The 21136-nt window shown below is 45.7% G+C and overlaps 1 protein-coding gene across 5 annotated transcripts; it reads right to left on the bottom strand.

Annotated features, from left to right (window-relative positions):
* Positions 1–1446: 1446 nt before the first annotated feature.
* LOC100080247 (interferon-induced GTP-binding protein Mx1) lies at positions 1447–20762 on the bottom strand. 5 transcript variants are annotated; one of them, XR_003753438.2, is made up of 14 exons: positions 17260–18011; positions 16411–16606; positions 15318–15455; positions 13678–13832; positions 12654–12792; positions 12175–12373; positions 10719–10797; positions 10005–10127; positions 9017–9158; positions 8277–8435; positions 6367–6443; positions 5619–5867; positions 4433–4744; positions 1447–1591 (listed from the first exon to the last, which is right to left on the bottom strand). XR_003753438.2 is itself a non-coding variant. In XM_029046630.2 (14 exons), exons 2-14 carry the CDS (start codon positions 17500–17502, stop codon positions 4514–4516), a joined length of 2130 nt encoding a protein of 709 aa, XP_028902463.1. In that variant the 5' UTR covers positions 17503–17520; positions 19981–20762. The 5 variants fall into 5 exon arrangements, 4 of the variants coding, with proteins under 4 accessions (XP_016082829.2, XP_028902463.1, XP_007665397.2 ...); XM_029046630.2 differs by lacking the exon at positions 1447–1591 and adding an exon at positions 19981–20762 and having other exon boundaries at positions 4514–4744; positions 17260–17520; XM_007667207.3 differs by lacking the exon at positions 1447–1591 and adding an exon at positions 19175–19628 and having other exon boundaries at positions 4514–4744; positions 17260–17520.
* Positions 20763–21136: the final 374 nt, after the last annotated feature.

Raw genomic sequence — 21136 nt, 5'->3', positions numbered from 1 at the left:
GAATGAATGAATAAATGTTCTAAGCACGGGGAAAATAGAATGATAATAGCATTTGTTAAGTGCTTACTATGTGCTGAGTACTGTTCCAAGCGCTGGGGTAGTTACAAGGTAATTAAGTTGTCCCACGTGGGACTGTTTTAATCCCCATTTTACAGATGAGGTAACAGGCACAGAGAAGCTAAGTGACTTGCCCAAAGTCACACAGCTGACAAGCGGTGGAACTGGGATTAGAACCCATGACTTTTGACTCCCAAGCCCATGTTCTTTCCACTAAGCCATGCTGCTTCTCTCTCTATAAATACATACATAAATAAAAAGTGGACTAGTCAACTTTTCCACATCCACATACTCACCAAGGTGGCTCTCACCCTTATGAAAGGCCGTTCTGACTCAGACTAGGTGGGGCCCAGGCCTGTCATTGTTACGTTTAAAATTTCCCTCCATGTAGAACCTAATAGTAATAACTGTGGTATCTAATAATAATAATAATGTTGGTATTTGTTAAGCGCTTACTATGTGCAGAACACTGTTCTAAGCGCTGGGGGAGATACAGGGTAATCAGGTTGTCCCACATGAGGCTCACAGTTAATCCCCATTTTACAGATGAGGTCACTGAGGCCCAGAGAAGTGAAGTGACTTGCCCACAGTCACACAGCTGGCAGAGCCGGGATTCGAACCCATGAGCTCTGACTCCTAAGCCTGGGCTCTTTCCACTGAGCCATGCTGCTTCTCTAAGTGCTTACTATGTGCCAGGCACTAAGCGCTGGGGTAAGTACAAGCCCATCAGGTTGGACACAGACCAGCTCCCACATGAGGTTCACAGTTGTAATCCCCAGCTCGTAGATGAAGTGACTGAGGCAGAGAGGAGTGAAATTTCTTGTCCAAGATGACAGAGCAGACAGGTGACAGAACTGGGATTAGAAACCAGGTCCTCTGATTCTCAGGCCCGTGCTCTATCCACCGGACCACACTGCTTCTCTATTGTTTGGACCATTCTGGGTAAAATTCTCATACTATCAATATATCCAGGGTAAAACCAATTTGGCTAAAGAATCACATTTAGGAGAAATATCAAAGCATTACCACCTTCAAATCATTACTAAGGTCACATCTCCTCCGAGAGGCCTTCCCCGATTAAGCCCTCTTTTTCCCGGCTCACTCTCCCTTCTGTATCATCTATGCACTTCGATCTGTGATGTTTAGATACTTGATATTTGCCACACCCTCAACCCCACAGCACTAATGTACATATCTTCAAATTATATATTATAAATGATTTATTCATAGTAATATCTGTCTCCCCTCTGTAGGCTGTAACCTCATTATGGGCAGGGAATGTCTGCTAATTCTGCTGTATTGTATTCTCCCGAGAACTTAGTACAGTGCTCTGCACATAGTAGGCACGCAATAAATACAGTGGATTAATTGATAAAGGAGATAGAGATTTTACCGTGACATGCAGGAACTCAAAATACAGGAATGGTAGTTCAAATGGCAAAAAAGCTGAATTCATTAGGAGTGACCCAAAGTGCAGTCCTGAGGCAGGGCATCTTCCTCTTCCTCTGGTAAAGTCTGTGAAAAATGGTTCCACCTGTGACAGACAACAAGAAGAAGGAGGAGCCACTTGTCTCATCATCAGCAAAGTAATGCCTGAGTGCCTAGTGAGTGCTTAGTGGTCCACTTTTACACCAACTTTAAGGCACATTCCAAACTTCCATCTACATCCCTAACTTTCCTTCCAGCTATCTGCACGTCTCTAGGCAAGCTTGGAGTTCAAAGTTTCCTTTTAATTTTTTTTTAATGGTTTCTGTTAAGAACTTACTGTGTGCCAGGCACTGTTGTAAGTGCTGTGGTAGATACAAGGTAATCAGGTTGGACACCATTCATGTCCCACATGGCTTTCATAATCTCACCTCATCTATAAAATGGGGATTAATAGGCCCAGAGAAATGAAGTGATTTGCCCAAGGAAGCAGGTTTTAGAACTCAGGTCCTTCTGACTGCCAGGCCCATGCTCTAACCATTAAACCATACTGCCGCTCCTTCACAGGTCCTGAGGTTCCCACTCTGTAAAATAGCCCAGCTCACCTAGGATCAATGAACAAAATGCCCTTGCACAGGTGGCTACTTGATAACACTCTCCCCCTGTTCAAAGCCTACCTCAAAGTCCAACTCCCTCAACATGCCTTCCCCTATTAATTCCCAGCACACTAAATTATATCAATCCATCAGCCATCTCTAGCATTTTTGTTCCAGTGAGCATTTACTGTGTGCAGAGCACTGTACTTGGCACATGGGAGAGTTCTTTGTAACAACAGAGTTGGCAGTCACTTTCTAGAGGGGGAGACACACACACTAATATAAATTACATTTATATTCATAAGTGCTGTGGGGCTGAGACGTGATTAAAGGGAGCAAATTCCTGTGCTAAGGAGAGAAAGGAGGGTTTAGTCAGGAAAGGCCTCTTGGAGGAGAAATTATTATTGCTATGGTATTTGTAAAGCACTTACTGTATGCCAGGCTCTGTACTAATCGCTGGGGTGGATATAAGTGAATAGGTTAGACACAGTCCCTGTCCTAGGTGGGGCTCAAAGTCTTGGTCTTCATTTTACAGATGAGGTAACTGAGGCACAGAGACGTGAAGTGACTTGCTCAAGGACACACAGCAGACAAGTGGCAGAGCTTAGAGTAGAACGCATGACCTTCTGACTCCCGGGTCTGTGCTCTAGCCACTGTGCCATGCTGTTTCTCCAGTAAGATTTTCAAGATGTCTAGGTTGGCATTAACTAAATGTTTGGGCTGGGCTGTAGTACGAGAGCAGTGAGGTTCCAATTTATATTTATGCTCAGCACTTGTGTGTATTTGTGTTTTTAGAATGAAAAAAAAATTAATGCTATTTGTTAAGTGCTTACTTATGTGCCAGACAGTGAATAAAACACTATGGAAGATACAAGATAATCATATTGGACCTGATCTGTGTCCCACATGCGGCTCACAACTTTATTTCCCATTTTAGAGTTTTAGATATGCCTCCCCAATTGGAGTATAAATCCCTGTGGGTTTTATGGTATTAATAATAATAATAATGATGATGATGATGATAATAATGTGATATTTGTTAAGTGTTTACTATGTGCCAGGTGCTGTACTGAGCACTGGGGTGGGTACAAACAAATCGGGATAGACACAGTCCCTGTCCCATGTGAGGCTCACAGTCTCAATTTACAGGTGAGGTAACTGAGGCCCAGAGAAGTGAAGTGACTTGCCCAAGGTCACACGGCAGACAAGTGGTGGAGCCAGGATGAGAACCCATGATCTTCGGACTCCCAGGCCCATGCTCTATCCACTATGCCACGCTGCTTCTCATCGCCCTGTATCTGTCCTAGATGCTCAGTGCCAGTAAATGAATACCAATAACACACCACGCAAATCGAGTACATGAATTTTATAATTTGACAAAGCAATTGGACAACTGGGGGTGAAACGAGAGATCTGCAGGAAAAGGGGGTGACGGGAAAGGAGGACAAGAAGGGGGGTGACAAGGTGGGGGATGGATGAGGGAAGCAGAGGGGTGGACACTGGGTATGGCAGGGACACAGTTGGGATCTAATGGAGGGTAACAGTTAACAGTGGCACTGGGTTGGCAATAATGGAGCTAGTGGAAGAGACATGCTCCCCACATTCCTGTTTTCTCTCCCTCCCCTCCGAGGGCCTGAGGTACCCGTGCCTAGCGGAAACAGCAAGGAACTGGGAATCAGGGCACCCAGATTTTAGTCCCAGCTCTAGCAATGCTTGCTTTAGGAACTTTGAACAAATCATTGAACTTCTCTGTGCCTCAATTTTCTCCTCTATAAAGTGGGGATAAAACATCTGCTCTCCCTCCCTCAGACCGTGAACCCCAAAGGGACCGGGGCTCGATTATTTTATACTTATTGTTAATATTATAATTATCTGATTATCTTATACTTCCCTAGCGCTTAGGACAGTGCTTGGCACATACTAAGGGCTTAACAAATACTCTCATTATGCACACAAGTCCCATCGAGAGGGCTTTGTGAGAAGGTGAGTCCCCAAGGTGGCGGATTTGGAGATGCTCTGGAGTGCTCCTTCATTCATTCCATAGTATTTATTGAGCGCTTACTATGTGCGGAACACTGGACTAAGCGCTTGGATTGTACAATTCGGCAACAGAGACAATCCCTGCCCAGTGACAGGCGCATAGTCTATTTGTAGGAAGGGCCCAGATGGACTAGCCTTAGCCTTGGAGGCTGAGGGGAGGAGAACCAAGGTCTCAGTGGGGGCAAACAGTGAAATTTCAGTTCGGATACCCAATCTGGCTGGCCCAGGACTCCAGGCTGTCCATTAGCTACAAACTAGTTTAGAGTGTAGAGCCCGGAAAATGGAGTCGGCCAACTGTGAGAGGAAAACGCTACCTTTACGACTTCTCAACATCCACGAAGAGCAGCAGATGAAAGAATCACAGGCCAGAGCTACTGCCCATCATAATAACCCCTTTAGCCTGGGAATTTAGACAGATGGCGACGAGCGAGAGTCAGCCGCCTGATCCGCTCCTTCAGGAACTGCCTCTTGGTGACCGTGTCGTTCTGCTCCTTAAGCAGCCAATCCAACTTCTCCTTGTCTTGTATCAGGATCATCATCTCTTCCTGCAAGCGATCGCCAAAGCTCCGGAGAACAAAGAACTGAACCATCATTGGGATGTAGTTAGAGAGGCGGTTGCTGGCCTCCTGGAACAGAGAGAAATTTAAGAACCCGGAGACGTTAAAAGGCCAAAGTCTATCTTGAGGGCAGAGCTTGTGTCCACCAGTGGTACTGTGCTCTTCCAAGAGTTTACTACAGTGCTCTGCCCACAGTAAGTGCTCAATAAATACCACTGGTGGATTGATTGAGGAGGAGTTTGGCCTAGTGGAAATAGCACGGGCCTGGGAGTCGGAGGACTGGGGACCTAATCCCGGATTGGCCCGGTGTCTGCTGTGTTACCTCAGGTCCTTTTCAAGACCCACCAGAGAGGTTTTGGTGTTCTGCTGTGGAGGACGATGCAACTGCTCCATTGCTAGTTACTCCTAATCATGTATCCTGCTGAATCATATACGTCAAAAGCAGCGTGATTTAATGGAAGGAACTCAGTCCTGGGAGTCGGGGGATCTGGATTCTAGTCCTGGATCTGCCACTTGCTTTTGCAAGTCACGTTACTTGTCTGTGCCTCAGTTTCCTCAACTGTAAAATGGGGATTAAATACCTGTTATCCCTCCTCCTTAGACTGTGAGCCCCATGCAGGAAAGTAAGTAAGCACTTAATAAATACCATAAAAAAATTATTTGAAATATAATGGCAACGATAATAAGAGCAGTGGAAGCTCAATAAATACTATTCCTATTACTTGCACTATTTACTATTACTTCTACTATTTTATTGCTACTTCTTCTCTAGGTCCTATAGGATGTTAAGGGGAAATGTTGAAAGTGAGTGGAGCTGCTTATTATTCTATGTTGACTTAGTAAAAAATACCATGGCAGTCACATAATTTCAGCCTGCAAATTCCACCTCGAAAAGAACAAAATCATATGCTATAAACAAGTTAGAATGCAACTCCAAACTCACCTTGAAGTAGGCGTTTAGGTGTTGACCCAGTGCGGAATCAGGAGTGTTTAAGGCCGAATGGAAAAAGAAGTTATTTTTCTGGGTGAGTACGAAGGGTCCATTATCTTTAGAGGGGTCTCCCTTGATCTGTTGCAAAATGCGGATGTACTCTTGATCTTGGCAGTAAATGATCTTTTCCATTTTGAAATGCAGTCGGATCATTCTCTCTGCTTCTTCCTCTTGTTCTTGCTTCAGGTCTTCAATCTTGCTCTGATTAGATAAGAGGTAAACAACGATTTGGGGAGAGGCTTTTTACTCACAGTGGGAAACGATGCTTGGTCATCTGGCCTCCTTTATTATTATATTTTTTGGTCTATATTAGCCCTTACTCTGTGCTAGGCACTAAGCTGGGTACAAGACAAACTTGCCCTACCCAGGTAGTGCTGGATAAAAGGGGGAACCCCCTTGGCCCTGGCCCCACCCAAGCTCTGCCCGCTTCTGACCGGCAGATCCTGCTGACATCAGAAGCCATCAGCGAGTCAGGAAGAATTATTATTTTCCTTTCAATTCACCACCTGGTGCTCACAATCAAAAGAGAGCGGGAAACTAGATTTCTTATCCCTCTAGGCTGTAAACTAATTATGCCCAGGAAATATGTCTGCTGATTCTGTTGTATAATACTCCCCCAAGTGCTTAGTACAATGCTCTGCACATAATATTCATTCAATAAATATCACTGACTTCCCGCAGATAATTTCAGGTCTCTTACCTTAACAGTTCTGTGAAGATTGAAAAAATCCTCAAAATTTCTCTGGGCGACAGTTGTAAAAGTCTCCTGGACAATTTCTGATCAAAGGTAAAAATTTAATTTAATGATGGCAGGATCCCAGTTAACCCCAAGATATAGAGAATGTTGTGCACTTGAGTCTGTGTGTGTGTGTGTGTGTGTGTGTGTGTGTGTGTGTGTCTGTGTGTGTGAGAAAGAATCTTGCCATTGTAGAAAGTCCCTACTCAGGGTCTAGACCAGGACAGAAAGCTCCTTCTACTTAGACTGTGAGCACCATGTGGGCCAGGGACTCTGTCCAACCTGATAAATTCATATCTACCTCAGCGTTTAAAACCGTGCTTGACACATAGCAAGTGTTTAACAAATACCGTAGAAGAAGAAGGAGGAGGTGAAATGATGCTTCTCGTAGCCTCAGGCTGCGATTTAGGATATTTTCTCCCTTCTTCTTTGCTTTTACCCAAATAGAGTCTTTTTTGTCCACTTATCAGTGCCAGCTTCAGATGGAAAGCATGGTAAGCAGGCGGTAAGAGAAGCAGCATGGCGCAGTGGAAAGAACTTGGGCCTGGAAGTCAGAAGGCCTGGATTCGACTCCCAGCTCCGCCACTTACAAGTCACTTAACTTCTCTATGCCTCAGTTTCCTCCACTGTAAAATAGGGTTTCCAAACCTTTTCTCTGTGTCTGACCTGACTGATTTAGCGCTATCTATTCTAGCGCTTAGAACGGTGCTTGATACATGATAAGTGCTTAACAAACGCCACCCAAAAAAACACTCGGGTAGCTCTCTGTAAGACATCATTTTGTGACAGTGGAGCTAAGCGTTCTCCTCTCTCCTGGGGTCTAGATGTCTGAAAACGATTCTACTCCCTGGGACGTCTTCTCCATCTCTCCTGGACCTGCTGCCCTACCCTAGCAGGAGGGCGCAAAACAGCTGCAGAGCTTCCAGAATGCTGCTTTTCTTTATGGTATTTGTTAAACACTTACTATGTGGGGTAGGTATAAGCTAATCGGGACGTACAGTCTGAATCCCCATTTTACAGATGAGGCAACTGAGGCACAGAGAAGTTAAATGACTTGCCCAAAATCACCCAGCAGACAAGTGGAAGAGCTGGGAATAGAATTCAGGTCCTTCCGACTCCAAGGCCGAGGCTCTTTCCACTAGGCCACTGTAAAATGGGGATTAAGACTGTGCGCCCCAAGTGGGAAGAACACCCGGCGACCCTGTAAAACTTGGAGAAGGCTCCATGAGGAGCCTGAAATTCTGCTCCTCTAGCCACTGTATCCTACTGCTTTTTGTCTATATTGTGCGCATTTGTCCATGCCTTTTATATTGTTTTAGGATTTTACTGTTCATTGCTATGTCTCTCGCCGATTCCCTCTCTCCACTTATTTTCTTAGACTGTGAGCATCTTGAGAACCAGGGACCAAGTCTCATTTCCATCTCTATATGCGTCCCCATCACTCTGTACAGTGCTACGCACACAGTAAGTGCTTCGTAAATGCAATTAATAATAATCACAGAAACTTAGGAATTTGTTAAGCACTTACTATGCAACAGGCACTGTACTAATCGCTGGGGTGGATACAAGCAAATCAGGGCAGACACAGTCCCTGACTCACATGGGGCTCACAGTCTCAGTCCTCATTTTACAGATGAGGTAACGGAGGCACGGAGAAGTGAAATGACTCACCCCAGGTCACGAGGCAGACAATTACTACTACTGAATTCTCAAAGCTCCCACAAAGCCACCGATTGTCACAGTGGAAGAACACAGTTGGTTTGGGGGTCTACTTCTGCCCCTCCATCCCTCCCATTAGACAATCACTGGATGTAATTCTAAGGATTTAATTAAAAACAACAAAAAAAAACCCAGAAGAAGAAGAAGAAACTCACCAGCCACTACCTGAAGCAAATCAATCGCTGGATCTTCCAGCTCCTGGATGTACTGCTTTACAATGGTCTCAAACATACTGTAGTTGATAAACCCTGGGAGCTCTCGGCCACGATACTGATTTTCATATTTCAAGACTTCTTCATTTGTGAACTTTTGGACTGTGACATTAAAATAGGTGTAATGTGCTATTCTAATAGCTCCACATATCATTTCAAGTACTTGTCACCCAACCCAGTTTCCCATCGTATGAAATTAAATAAAATCATTTCTAATCCTTTATCTGGAAACGTCAAAAAACTGCTGTAGTATAAGTGCTAACATAAAAGCACAGGGTATTTTTCAAGAGGGTGAGAAGCCATTTGCCAAACAGTCATGTGGAGTTTTACTGAGTGAGAGTGAGTTCGATTTGCTTTGCCAAGTACCAACCCGTGGTTGACAATCAATGCTATTTATTGAGCACTTTCTGTAGACGGAGCACTGAACTAAGCACAGTGCAGTTCAATCAGCTGGAAACTCCCCCAGCGCTTAGAACAGTGCTTGGCACATAGTAGGCGCTTAACAAATACCATCATTATTATTATTATTAATGTTTTCAGATGCAACATGCTGTCCTGAAAGAACCACCCATGTCAAGGACTCTGGCTTTAGGCTTCATGTCACTAAACTTTAACTCTCGGGCCCGCTACTTCGGTCGAGGGTTGCTTTTCGGATCAGCTGTCGCTTCTCCTGTGGGACCTACCGGTATCAGAACTGGTTTTCAGCTTTTGTCCCCAGTTTCTAAATTCTACTCGGAGTTTTGTAAATAGCCGTTTCTCATTATTATACACAGTTTCTTCTCCTAGTATCGAGGCGGAGATGTCCTGATTAAACAGTTTAATTTTCTGTAAATGAGAGAAAATAAAACAACAATCTAAGCCTAAAGACTGCCTGCTGGGTAAGAAAGAACATTTCATGCCTCTTTAGGTGCCATTGGGAAGTAGGTATGTCACATAGAGAAGCAGCTTGGCTCAGTGGAAAGAGCCAGGGCTTGGGAGTCAGAGGTCATGGGTTCATATCCCGGCTCTGACACTTGTCAGCTGTGTGACTGTGGGCAAGTCACATAACTTCTCTGTGCCTCAGTTGCCTCATCTGTAAATAATAATGTTGGTATTCGTTAAGCGCTTACTATGTGCAGAGCACTGTTCTAAGCGCTGGGGGAGATAGAGGGTAATCAGATTGTCCCACGTGAGGCTCACAGTTGATCCCCATTTTACAGATGAGGTAACTGAGGCCCAGAGAAGTAAAGTGACTTGCCCACAGTCACACAGCTGACAAGAGGCAGAGCCGGGAGTCGAACCCATGACCTCTGAATCTGAAGCCCAGGCTCTTTCCACTGAGCCACGCTGCTTCTGAGCCCCACGTGGGACAACCTGATTACCCTGTATCTACCCCAGTGCTTAGAACAGTGCTCTGCACATAGTAAGCGCTTAACAAATACCAACATTATGATTATTATGTGGCAACTCATACAGGGATACGGAGCGGAATGGCTAGACTCATGCTGGGAGAACTCGTGCTGGGAGCTGCGGGCTGGGGTGGGGGTGGGGGGCCTTTCAACTATGCTTTAAGGCTATGAGGATGAGGTGGCATTCCTGTCAGGGGCAGAGGAAATGGAAGTGGGAAAATGCAGGAGGTGAATGCCTTGTCAATCCCAGCCCCCAGTCTACAGTGTTGCCTGGAATACTCACATCCACCAGGAAAAACATCCTCTCGCCTTCTCCTTCTGGAATACTGGTGTGGCATTTGCGTAGTTCTTCAATGGCTTTTTGGTGACTGTCCTTTATTTGCATCATTAACATGGGCAAACATTTCTGAGGAAAACAATGAGAATAATGAAACGGTGCCAAACAAAACAGGCTGCAGGGTTCCATGGGGGTCAAGAATCGACAATAACCTACCTGCTTTTCCAATGTTCGATTGATTGATTTTTGAAGATTTGTTAGCCCTGTCACCAATTCTTTATTTGACTTAGGCTGGCCTACCAGCCTCCAACCCCATGCTCACTCCCTTCCTCCCGCCAGATTATCTCCCTCTTCAAATCTGCTAGATCACATCCCTCCTCCCCAACTCCAAAACTTTCCTGAAAACCCTTCTCCAGAAGGTGTTGCCCAACTAATGCGTAACACCTTTCAGCTGCCCTTAGAGCTTACAAATATACCGACATAAATTCTCTTTTTTTTCATATATCAGCTACAACCAAAAGTTTCTATATTTTTCCTCTTGCCTGTACATATACAATTTATGCCTGACTCTCCGATTAGATCCAGCTCTGAAGGGAGCTGGATCCCTCTTGGAGGGTGGGACGCTCCTGCGTTTCTCATTCAGTCGTATTTATTGAACGCTTAATACGTGCAGAGCTCCGTACTAAGCACTTGGGAGAGGACAATACAACAATAGCTCACGTTAATGTGTTCGATGAGTTCGGCAGTCAATCTCTCAGCCAGGAGGGGAATTGTGGCCTTCTTTTCTTCCAGGAGGACTCTGCAGTGCAATGGGAGAGAATGCATGTAAGAATTTTTATTCACAAAACAAATGCAAATATCTGCTTTCTTCTATAGGTGATTGGACCTATAAAAATAGTGTCCTCCAGACAGGGATTGTGTCCAAATTGTATTTATGTGTGTATTTTTGTTTCTATCTGCAACGGGGACCATGTCCGATCTAATTGTTTTGTGTCTTTCCCGAAGCTTAGCACAGTGCCTGGCACATGGTAAGCACATAACAAAAACCATAACCGCCCGCCCCGCACCCCACCATAATTATCCTTATATTTATTTTGTACTAACAGCTCCTCCTTTTGTCCCAAACAGGGGCCATCCTTATTCAAATTCTCATCATCTCCCATCTAGACTGAGGCATCAGCCTCCACCCTCTTGTCTCCCACCTCCAGCCTCTTCCCTAATCTTTTTTCTAAATCTTTGGTGGTCACACAAGTCCTTCCACTCCTTAAAACCCTCTAATGGCTACCCAATTTTCCTCAACTTCAAGCAGCAATTCCTTTCTTTCGGCTCTAGAAGTTCTCTACCAGTGCTCTTGCATAGAGTTGGTGCTCGATAAATGATCCTCACTCTAGGCTTCAAGGCTGTCCATCACCTTGCCCCTTCCTACCTCTCCTCCCTTCTCTCTTTCTACCACCCACCCCGCACGCTCCGCTCCTCTGCTGCCCACCTCCTCACCGTCCCTCGGTCTCGCCTATCCCGCCGTCGACCCCTGGGTCACGTCCTCCCGCGGTCCTGGAACGCCCTCCCTCCTCACCTCCGCCAAACTGATCTCTTTCCCTCTTCAAAACCCTACTTAAAACTCACCTCCTCCAAGAGGCCTTCCCAGACTGAGCTCCTCTTCTCCCTCTACTCCCTCTGCCACCCCCCCTTTACCTCTCCGCAGCTAAACCCTCTTTTTCCCCCTTTCCCTCTGCTCCTCCACCTCTCCCTTCCCATCCCCACAGCACTGTACTCGTCCACTCAACTGTATATATTTTCATTACCCTATTTATTTTGTTAATGACTTGTACATCGCCTTGATTCTATTTAGTTGCCATTGTTTTTATGAGATGTTCTTCCCCTTGACTCTATTTATTGCCATTGTTCTTGTCTGTCCGTCTCCCCCGATTAGACTGTAAGCCCGTCAAACGGGAGGGACTGTCTCTATCTGTTGCCGACTTGTTCATCCCAAGCGCTTAGTACAGTGCTCTGCACATAGTAAGCGCTCAATAAATACTATTGAATGAATGAATGAATGAATGAATTGGTGCTATGCAAAGCAGCGAATCTACAGACTGTCTCATTTTTTTCTCCTCCATTTTCTTTCCTTTTTAAAATCGGAAGCAAATCCAAGACAGTCTTCTCATTTTCAACCTACCTAAAATGTTGATGCTCTTCGAAGAAAAGTTTCTCTTTTTTAATTGCAGCAGTCAGACTCAGTTTCTCTTGAAGGTCTTTCTGCCCCCGACATTTCACGATCATGTAGCCCTTCCTCAGGTGGACGGTGAGGTTTCGAATCAGATTCACGATGTTCTCCTCAGTGCCTCTGTCAACCAGATCTGGCTTCGTCAGGATTCCTAAGAAGTAGTTGGAGAAAACCGTCGGAACCATCACTGGGTTCATAAATCTGCTAGGGACTATTTGGTCTGTCATCAGCAAATTTTCCCAGGTGGAATAGCTGTCCCCCTTAAGGAGGTAAGGGAGGGGGACTTAAATCATGGGGCCCACGGCAGTCACCCCTACTTTCCCTCCCTTATAGGGACTCTGACTATTCAAGTGAACTTTGGCAATTAAAATACTGTGCAAAATTTAGTATTTCCTCTGCTCTGTGTAGAGAAACTGAGCTCCCATTCTTACCCAGAGTTCTCTCTCCACTGGGGTCCACTTCCCGTGCCATGCGTAGCGCCTCTGTGGTCACTATATCCACGTTACTTGGCACTACCACCAAAATGATGGTCTCCTGCTTCTGGATATACTCCCTGATTAGCGATTTGATCTGGAATGAAACACACCAATGGGAATGCGGCATACAGAAAGAGGTCATCTTGCAGAACCGGACCCGCCAAGAACCACTCACCCAGCATCAAGTTAAGGTACTGAGATCAGAGGAATGATTTTGAAACTGTGATGGAAAGGCAGGGAAATGGAAGAATCAGTTTGACAAAAAGCTTGACCTATTTCCGGGTTTCCCGGGATCTACAGGCCCAAGCTACTCCCTGGTTTTCAATTAGGCAACTCTAGGAATGGCAATAATTCCCTCCGATCACTACATGACAAAGCTCATTTCAGACAGTGGTTGTGTTTGTTTGTTTGTTTGTTTGTTTACCTCTATTGTACTCTCCAGTCGATGCTCAACAAATACTATCGATTGGTTGAGATAATCTAGTAAAAAAATTGCATCCTTCATGACTCTCACAATTCCGAATCCTTACTTGGGCCTTCGGCTTCCCGCCTATTGGTAAACCAAGCTCTTCTCTTCCCTCAACATGGCCTTCCATTTTCAGATCCCTGAAACTTCACTTACTAATCCCAGTAATCATGGTCAAATGGTGCCTACCATCCTACCAGGTCAGGGAATGGTCAGGGAATATGCCCGTTTATTGTACGATGTACTTTCCAAAGGGCTTAGTACAGTGCTCTGCACACAGTAAGTGCTCAATCACTACAACTGAATGAATGAACTACGTACTGAACTGGTCTCCTGGCTGCAGTGAGTTTTTTCCATAAGGAACAAGATACTTCCACCCTCCCTTTCTCCTGTATGAGTCCACAAAGAGATGCAGACCTCTAGACCAGGGCTCCAAATCTGAGGTCTTGGAAGACTGTGCCCAGTGTTAAACCAGTCGGCCCTCCCAACCCCCAAGTCAGTGAAGAGTTCTACCTTCTTGCCGATGTCTAGGGGCTGATTACCCACAGCCACTCTGGCGATCCCCGGAAGGTCAATCATTGTCAGATCTGGGACATTAGGGGAGCTGATCTCTAGTGAAATTAGCTCATAGCTAATGCCCACTCCTTTTCCAGCAATAACGTCCTGAGCTGGAAAACAAAAAGGCAGAAAAAAACTCACAGATGGGTTAGGAAATCATGGGAAATAGATGCAACCAGAGGGATAGTCCTCATAAGGCAATCAGTCATATTTATTTAGCACTTACTGTATGCAGGGTACCGAACTAAGAGCTTGGGAAAGTACAACACAACAACAGAGACATTCCCTGCCTACAGTGAGCTTACAGACCGGAGCGGGAGAAAGCAACTGCCACGTTTAGCTTACGCTGCAAGAGAAGGGGCTTGGCTCTCCACTAAACGGTGGATGAGTGAAATCAATCACGGTGTTTTCTGAGCACATACTCTGTGCAGAGCACTGTACTGAGCCCTTGGGAGAATACAGTACAAAAGAGTTGATAGGCATGTTCCCTGCCCACGTTGAGCTTACAATCTACAATCTACAGTCATTAAAGTAAATTATGGATGTGTACTGAAGTACCGTGGAGCTGAGGGTGGGATGAATATCAAGTCCTTAAAGGGTACAGATCCAAGTACATAGGTGAGGTAGAAGGGAGAGGGAGTAGGGGGAATGAGGGCTTTAGTGAGGGAAGGGCTGTTGCAGGAGATGTCATTTTATTGGAGAAGAAACACCTGTTTTCCCTCCTACTTTGTGAGCTTCCTATGGGACAGAGACTGTATCCACTGGGTTAGCTTGTATCGACCCCAGCACCTGGCACAATGCTTGGTACATACTAAGCGACAACCACTATTATTGTTCTTGTCATTACATTAATATAGGGTTAGGAGTTTGGTGCAGGGGCTTGGAAGCCATTCTCTCATTTCCTGTTGAAACAATTCCGATCTGATGAATAACAAGCTCCCTTAGGAACACATTTATGGTCGGTTCCCTAATAACTCGTGTTTTCTCTACAGATTTTGGACAGAACACAGTGGGGAGGTAGGGGATGTTGGTCTGACAGCACATGTCTACTCGGATGGATCGCAATGTGCAAGATGGCCCGCGCACATGCGCGAGTGTCAGTCGAGGCATACCGTAACGCAGGTTTTCTTTAACTTGGGCTCCTTCTAGAACGGAACCCCCACGGTATAGGAGAGCTGATCGTATAAGCTTTCGAGTATTCTCTATTATTACAGTGCACTTGGAGAATTGGGCTCATCATTTCTTTTCTCCACTGAGACCTTAATTCGGGGCATTTATCACAACTGTTACCGCACTGAGTATGGTGCCATGCCCCCAGAGGACATTTACTGACAGTGGATCGCTAAATTGACACTATCTAAAACAATAATAATTGTGGTATTTGTGAAGCGCTTACTGTGTGCCAGGCATCCTACTAAGCGCTGGGGTGGCTACGAGTGAAACGGTTTGGACACTGTCCCTGTCCCACATGGGGCTCACAGTCTCAATCCCCACTTTACAGCTGAGATAACTGAAGCCCAGAGAAGTGAAGTGACTTGTCCAAGGTCACACAGCAGAAGGAGACAGGCATGATGCTGCAAAATCCAAACGCTTACCTTTGTTTATTTCTTTTTCTACCTCCAAGGAACTTTGCAGTTCAATTTCCTGTGCCCGGTAAGTAATTTTCCCTCTCCATGGCTGCTGCAGCTTCAGCTTCTTCAATTTCAGGACCAGTGGACACCGAGTAACGATACCTAGGGTTCCATTTCCAAAAAGAGTTATTATTAATAATAATAATGATGGTATTTGTTAAGCACTTACTCTGTGCCACAAGCAGTGGTCTAAGCACTGGGGTAGATACAAGGTAATCAGGTTGTACAACTTGGGGCTCACAGTCTCAATCACCATTTTACAGATAAGGTAACTGAGGCACAGAGAAGTGAAGTAACTTCCCCCGATTAGACCGTAAGCCCGTCAAACGGCAGGGACTGTCTCTATCTGTTGCCGACTTGTTCATTCCGAGTGCTTAGTACAGTGCTCTGCACATAGTAAGTGCTCAATAAATACTATTGAATGAAAGGTGACCCAACAGACAAGTGACGGAGCTGGGATTAGAACCCACAGCCTCCGATTCCCAAGCCTGGGTTCTTTCCACTAAGCCACGCTGCTTCTCTAGCATTCTCTAGTTAGCACTGTCACAAAGGGATCAAGTGAATACAGTCAGGTTGCTGTAATTCTCCTTCCCCATCCTGCATTCCCAGTTGTCCCACTCTCTCCTCTCTGTCCCCCCTACTAGCTTACCCACCTGCCACTCATTCCCAGAGTTTCAGTGCCTGCGGGGAAAGTCACCAGGAATCGAGAGTAGCTTCGGGGGGAATAAGGAGCCTGATGTGCTACATGAAATCGGGATCTCTAAAGCTGCAAAAAAGTCTCTGCTGTTCACCACCTTCTTGAAGTACTGAGGAAGAGGACCAGTCTCTCCAAGGAGGAAAGACTTATCAATCAATAAATAGTATTTCCTGAGTGCTGTGTACTAAGGAGAGTTGGGAGAGTACAATACTCAGTAGACACCATCCCTGCCCTCGAGGAGCTTACAGTTCTCCCTGGTGGTTCCAATACCAAAACCCCTTGAAAACTTGGGAGCAGAAAAAGGCGATGCCCACCTGAACATCCACCTCCCACCATCCTCATTCCCCAAATGATACCTACCACTGCCCCTGGGGAGAGAGACTCCAGAGAGCGCTTCCAGGACAGAGCTTTTCCCAGAACTCTGGTCTCCGATCACGGCGATGGCGGGCAGCGCCATGTCCTTCTCCACCCCCAGGGCTCGCAGAGAATCGATGAGATCGATGCAGGGGCGAACCTTCTCCTCGTATTGGTCGTACAAGAGGGACGTCTCTGTCTCCTGGAGAATTGAAAAACATTTACTCCAAATCCACCTTGGCTTGCATTTCATCAGAAACGGATGGCATCCCCAAAGATTGAATGAGTGAGTCAATCAGTGGTATTTACTGAGCACTTCCTATGGCCCGAGCTCAGGACTAAGCGCTTGGGAGGAGACACGATTGACTTTTCGCCGAATACTTCTATTTTATCTTGAAGCGCTTGTGCGTGTGAAAGAGAAGTGTGGTGGAATTTAACAACTGGGGTCATGGTGATGATGGACTGATAATTATGACATTTATTAAGTTCCTGTTACGTGACGGGATGGATACAAGATAGCAGGTGAGACACAGTCTCCATTCTACATGAGAGGGAGGGAGAGGAAGAGGAGGTATCTTCTGGAGATTAAGTATCCATTCCCTTTCCCTTTTAGATAATGAGCTCCATATGTGACAGGGACTGTATTCAATCTGATTATCTTATATCTCCCCCAGGGCTTAACATGGTGCTTGGCACGGAGAGCATAAACCACTCGGCCAAGGGCTCACAGCAGGCCAATAATAGAGCAGAGATAAGAATCCGGACTTCTGATTCTTGGACCTGAGGTCTTTCCACACTGCTTTACTGCTTTTCTCTTAGCAATATTAGGTAGCAATCATCAGGCATCTGACTCACCTTCATCTTCTGCTCCTTCTGGTTACTGATCATGGGAAATGGAGTCCCGAATGAAATTCCGTTTAGAAAATGTTCATTGGAATCTTTCAGGGTCAGTGACTGGAGATTCGCCATTAGTCCAAAGGTCATTGGAGAGTCTGACATCATTGGAGAGTCTGACACCTTGTTCAGTGGCTGAGAAAACGTCATCTTCCTTCCTCTTCTGAGAGACTTTTTTACTGAACTATCACGGGTCTTGAACATTTATCTGACTGGTCAAGACTGTCGAGAGATGGAGAGGTACAGGAGGATTCTGTAAATGTAGGTTAGCACTATTAGCAGAGAAGAAGAAAACCAGTGGTCATTGCCCAGTACGTGGTGAAAATGCCCTGGAAAAATATTATTTGGGGCAAGGGGGCGAGGTTGGACAACAGCAGCCATGACAGGATGACATCCTCTTAAACCAGGGAAAGGGTAAGAGGAGGAAGAGATTTTTTTAAGGGCTGAGAAGCGACGCTCCTCCAGGCAGCCAGAGCTCCCCCATTTACATCTCCAGAACCGAATGTTATCGACGCATCTTGGGCTCACCTCAACCTCACAGCCAGGCCTGGTCCAGCAGATGAAAAATTCTAGGACCCTTTTTGTAAGAAAAAAATGATTGCAGACAGGGGAGCCCACTCCATAGAGGAAGACGAGGGGCCCATGGCTTAGCCCCTGTATTGAAGGTGGCTTAATAATAATTATGGTAATTGTTAAGCACTTACTATGTGCCAGGCACTGTACTAAGAGCCAGGGTGGATACAAACAAATCAGGTTGGACACAGTCCCTCTCCCATATGGGCTCACTGTCTCAATACCCATTTTGCAGATGAACTAAATGAGGCCCAGAAAAGTGAAGTGATTTGCCCAAGGTCACACAGCAGACAAGTGGCAGAGCCGGGATTAGAACCCATGACCTTCTGACTCCCAGGTCCATGCTCTATCCACTATGCCAAACTGCTTCATTCCACCCATCTTGCCCTCTAGGAGCCAGAAAGGGGCCAGAGATGAAATCGTGATGTCCGCTCTTTGGGGAGCAGGACCCTGGCCCCCTCCCTGCCTTCACCTCCACCTATCATGGCCACAGGGCTCTCTCTTGCTCACAAGGCTCCTCTCCTCTGGTCCCAACTTCTGGGAGTTGATCCATCCCCCTGCCTTGCCCCTGCTCCCTGCCGACAGTCCAGGAGACCCTCTGGGGATGAGGTAAGAATTTTCCCTGGGAAAATTTTCCCAGGGAATCCAATTAAGGCTGCCTTATCCTCCTGAGCAGGTGAATCATTCTTGGGCTGGTCATTTTCCTATAACTTACCATGAGGCTATTTATTCATCGGCCCCTCTCATAGATTCTTGTTTTTCCAAAACATCCAGCTGTGAGGATTTACTGCAAGAGGTGGCATTCCCCAACTTTCGGCTCCTGCAGTCAGTCAGTTCACCAGTAAGAGAACAGACATTTCCCCAAATGCCAAAAAAGAGCATAGCACTGGTCGGGGCAAAGCTGGGTAACACAGTGGTCACATGACAAAGAAGACTTTGTTGCTATATTTGAGTACTTTAAGAAAAAAACAGGTTGAGCTAGAAGGGGTTGCCAGAGACCTTTGAAAATCACTGAATTAATTCAAGGGGCAGCTTGAACTGACCTTCATTCTGTTTTTCCAGAATTGTGCCAATCTCCCCTGCTCTAGACCTAAACCCTGAATCTACAGCACACCACACACAACCTGATGTCTCCGCACCAGCCTGGCCTCAAAGAAAGGCAACATAACAATGACCATTTTTATGCCTTTTTTTAAAAAACAAAGAGAAAATACACAGCTACCTGAGTCTAAATCTGCAAAGAAAACTGCATAAATCTACTAAAATGACAGCGATGAACAAACCAAAAGAAAGAAATTCTTACCTAATACTTTCATGGATAGGGAAAAATAAATGTGAAAAACTCATACTTCCTTTTTATGGAGAATTTCGGAAGCCCCTCCCATCTCTCTGACTACACAGCAAAGAACCGAAACTGAGCTACTTGCCATTTGAGTAAAGTGAAACTTCAGGGTTTGGAACCTACAGTCAAAGGCAGAGATGTGGTCCGAAAGTGACCATTTAATCACATGCTTTGAATCTGGCACTTATTTCAAACCTCTCTGATAGATGATAAATCTGGTTTTAAAGGCCTGCAGAAGAAATCTTACAATCAATAGTGTTTCTTAAGCACTCACTGAATAATCTGTCTCCTGTCTGGTTCTAATATCGCAGCAGATGCCTTTAAACCTGGTATTTGTATTTTAACACCCGGCTTTGTTCTTGCCCCGCAGTCCTAATCCCGGCTCCACCACTCATCTGCTGTGTGACCTTGGGCAAATCACTTAACTTCCTGTGCCGCACTTACCTCATCTGTAAAATGGGGATTAAGACTGTGACCCCCATGGGGGACTTCACCTATGTCCCACCTGATTACCTTGTTTTTACCCCAGTGGTTAGTATGGCACCTGGCCCTTGGTAAGCACTTAACAAATACCCAAAATGAAATGAATGAAACAAACAGCTCCACGGCTCAGAAGCGGTGTCTGTGTTTACACTGGCTCTGGAGGGAGGGAGTGGATGGTAGCCCCCTCCAGCCCCCGGGGTGACACCCTTTAGATTCTGAAGATTCCCATAAAGAACCCGGGCAGGCATCTTTACGGCGTCATAACATCATGTGGCAAAACCTACCTAGTGTAGACTGTAACATATACTGTAATGTACGTCTGTTGCTTCCGGGTTAGAAGAGGCGGAGGGCCGGGGGGTACGCCATCAGTTACCATCCAAACGGGGTGACTGCTCCCAGAATTGGCTCTCGCAGGTCGGCCTAATCAAAAGTCACCTCACTTCCTCATTGGACTTTTTCCACCTCAAATATCCTTATGCTAACACAAAGCTCCTGTTGTTCTTCCCGTTTCTAATAAAACACCGTTCTTACGCCCCAAGGAGTTCTGGTTTTATGCTCCAAATAGGGATCCCTTTAACAGTCAACCAGGTGAGAAAGGGCCAGAAAGAAGGCACAGAGAGGTGGAAACTTTCGATGTTGGAACCCCATCCTACTCTCTGCTGGTTCCTAGAGCTTTTGCCTGAAATGCTTTAGGAATGTTTTCTTGCTATAAAATGCCCTCTTTCTTTTGTACAAAAGCAAGACTTTATTGGGCACCATTTCAGCCATTTTGAGACAAGGGGAATTCTAAACTCGTGAGAACAGACAGGGATAGAGCCAGCTATATTTGAACGTTTCTTCCCGGGGTACTTCTGGAATGCAGTCACTGTTGTATTGGATTCTCCCAAGTGCTTAATATAGTGCTCTGCATACAGTAAGTGCTCAATAAATACAAATGAATGAATGAATAAACTGTCTCCTCTCTCCAATAGGGAGAAGGCAGTGCCATCATGGGAGGAGTGGACGAACTCAAGATCCCAAGCCTGGGAGTCAGAGGACCTGGGCTCTAATCCTGACTCCACAAACTGTCTGCTGTGTGATCTTGGGCAAGTCGCTTAATTTCTCTTAGCCTCAGTTACCTCATCTGTAAAATGGGGATTAAAACTGTAAGCCCCAGGGACTGTGACCAACCTGATTTGCTTGTATCTACCTCAGCGCACTTAACAAAAACCATTAAAAAAAACCACACAAAAAATCAGGCTCGAGCGTAGGAATACTGTCTCCTACTCCCCGTTCCGCCTTGACAGAGGAAGGAAAGAGAAAGAAAGTAGGAATCCCAGACCCTCACTAGGGAGAGGGCCAAAGACAATGAAAAACAGAAGGCTGGAGTGCTGTGTCAGTGACTTCCCAACCAGATCTCTGCCAGTGCAGAAATCCGACCAACTCCTTCCTCATTAGGAC

This window comes from Ornithorhynchus anatinus, chromosome 18 (assembly GCF_004115215.2).
Source record: "Ornithorhynchus anatinus isolate Pmale09 chromosome 18, mOrnAna1.pri.v4, whole genome shotgun sequence".
Taxonomy (NCBI): Eukaryota; Metazoa; Chordata; class Mammalia; order Monotremata; family Ornithorhynchidae; genus Ornithorhynchus; species Ornithorhynchus anatinus.
This window is presented reverse-complemented; position numbering and strand designations above follow the sequence as displayed.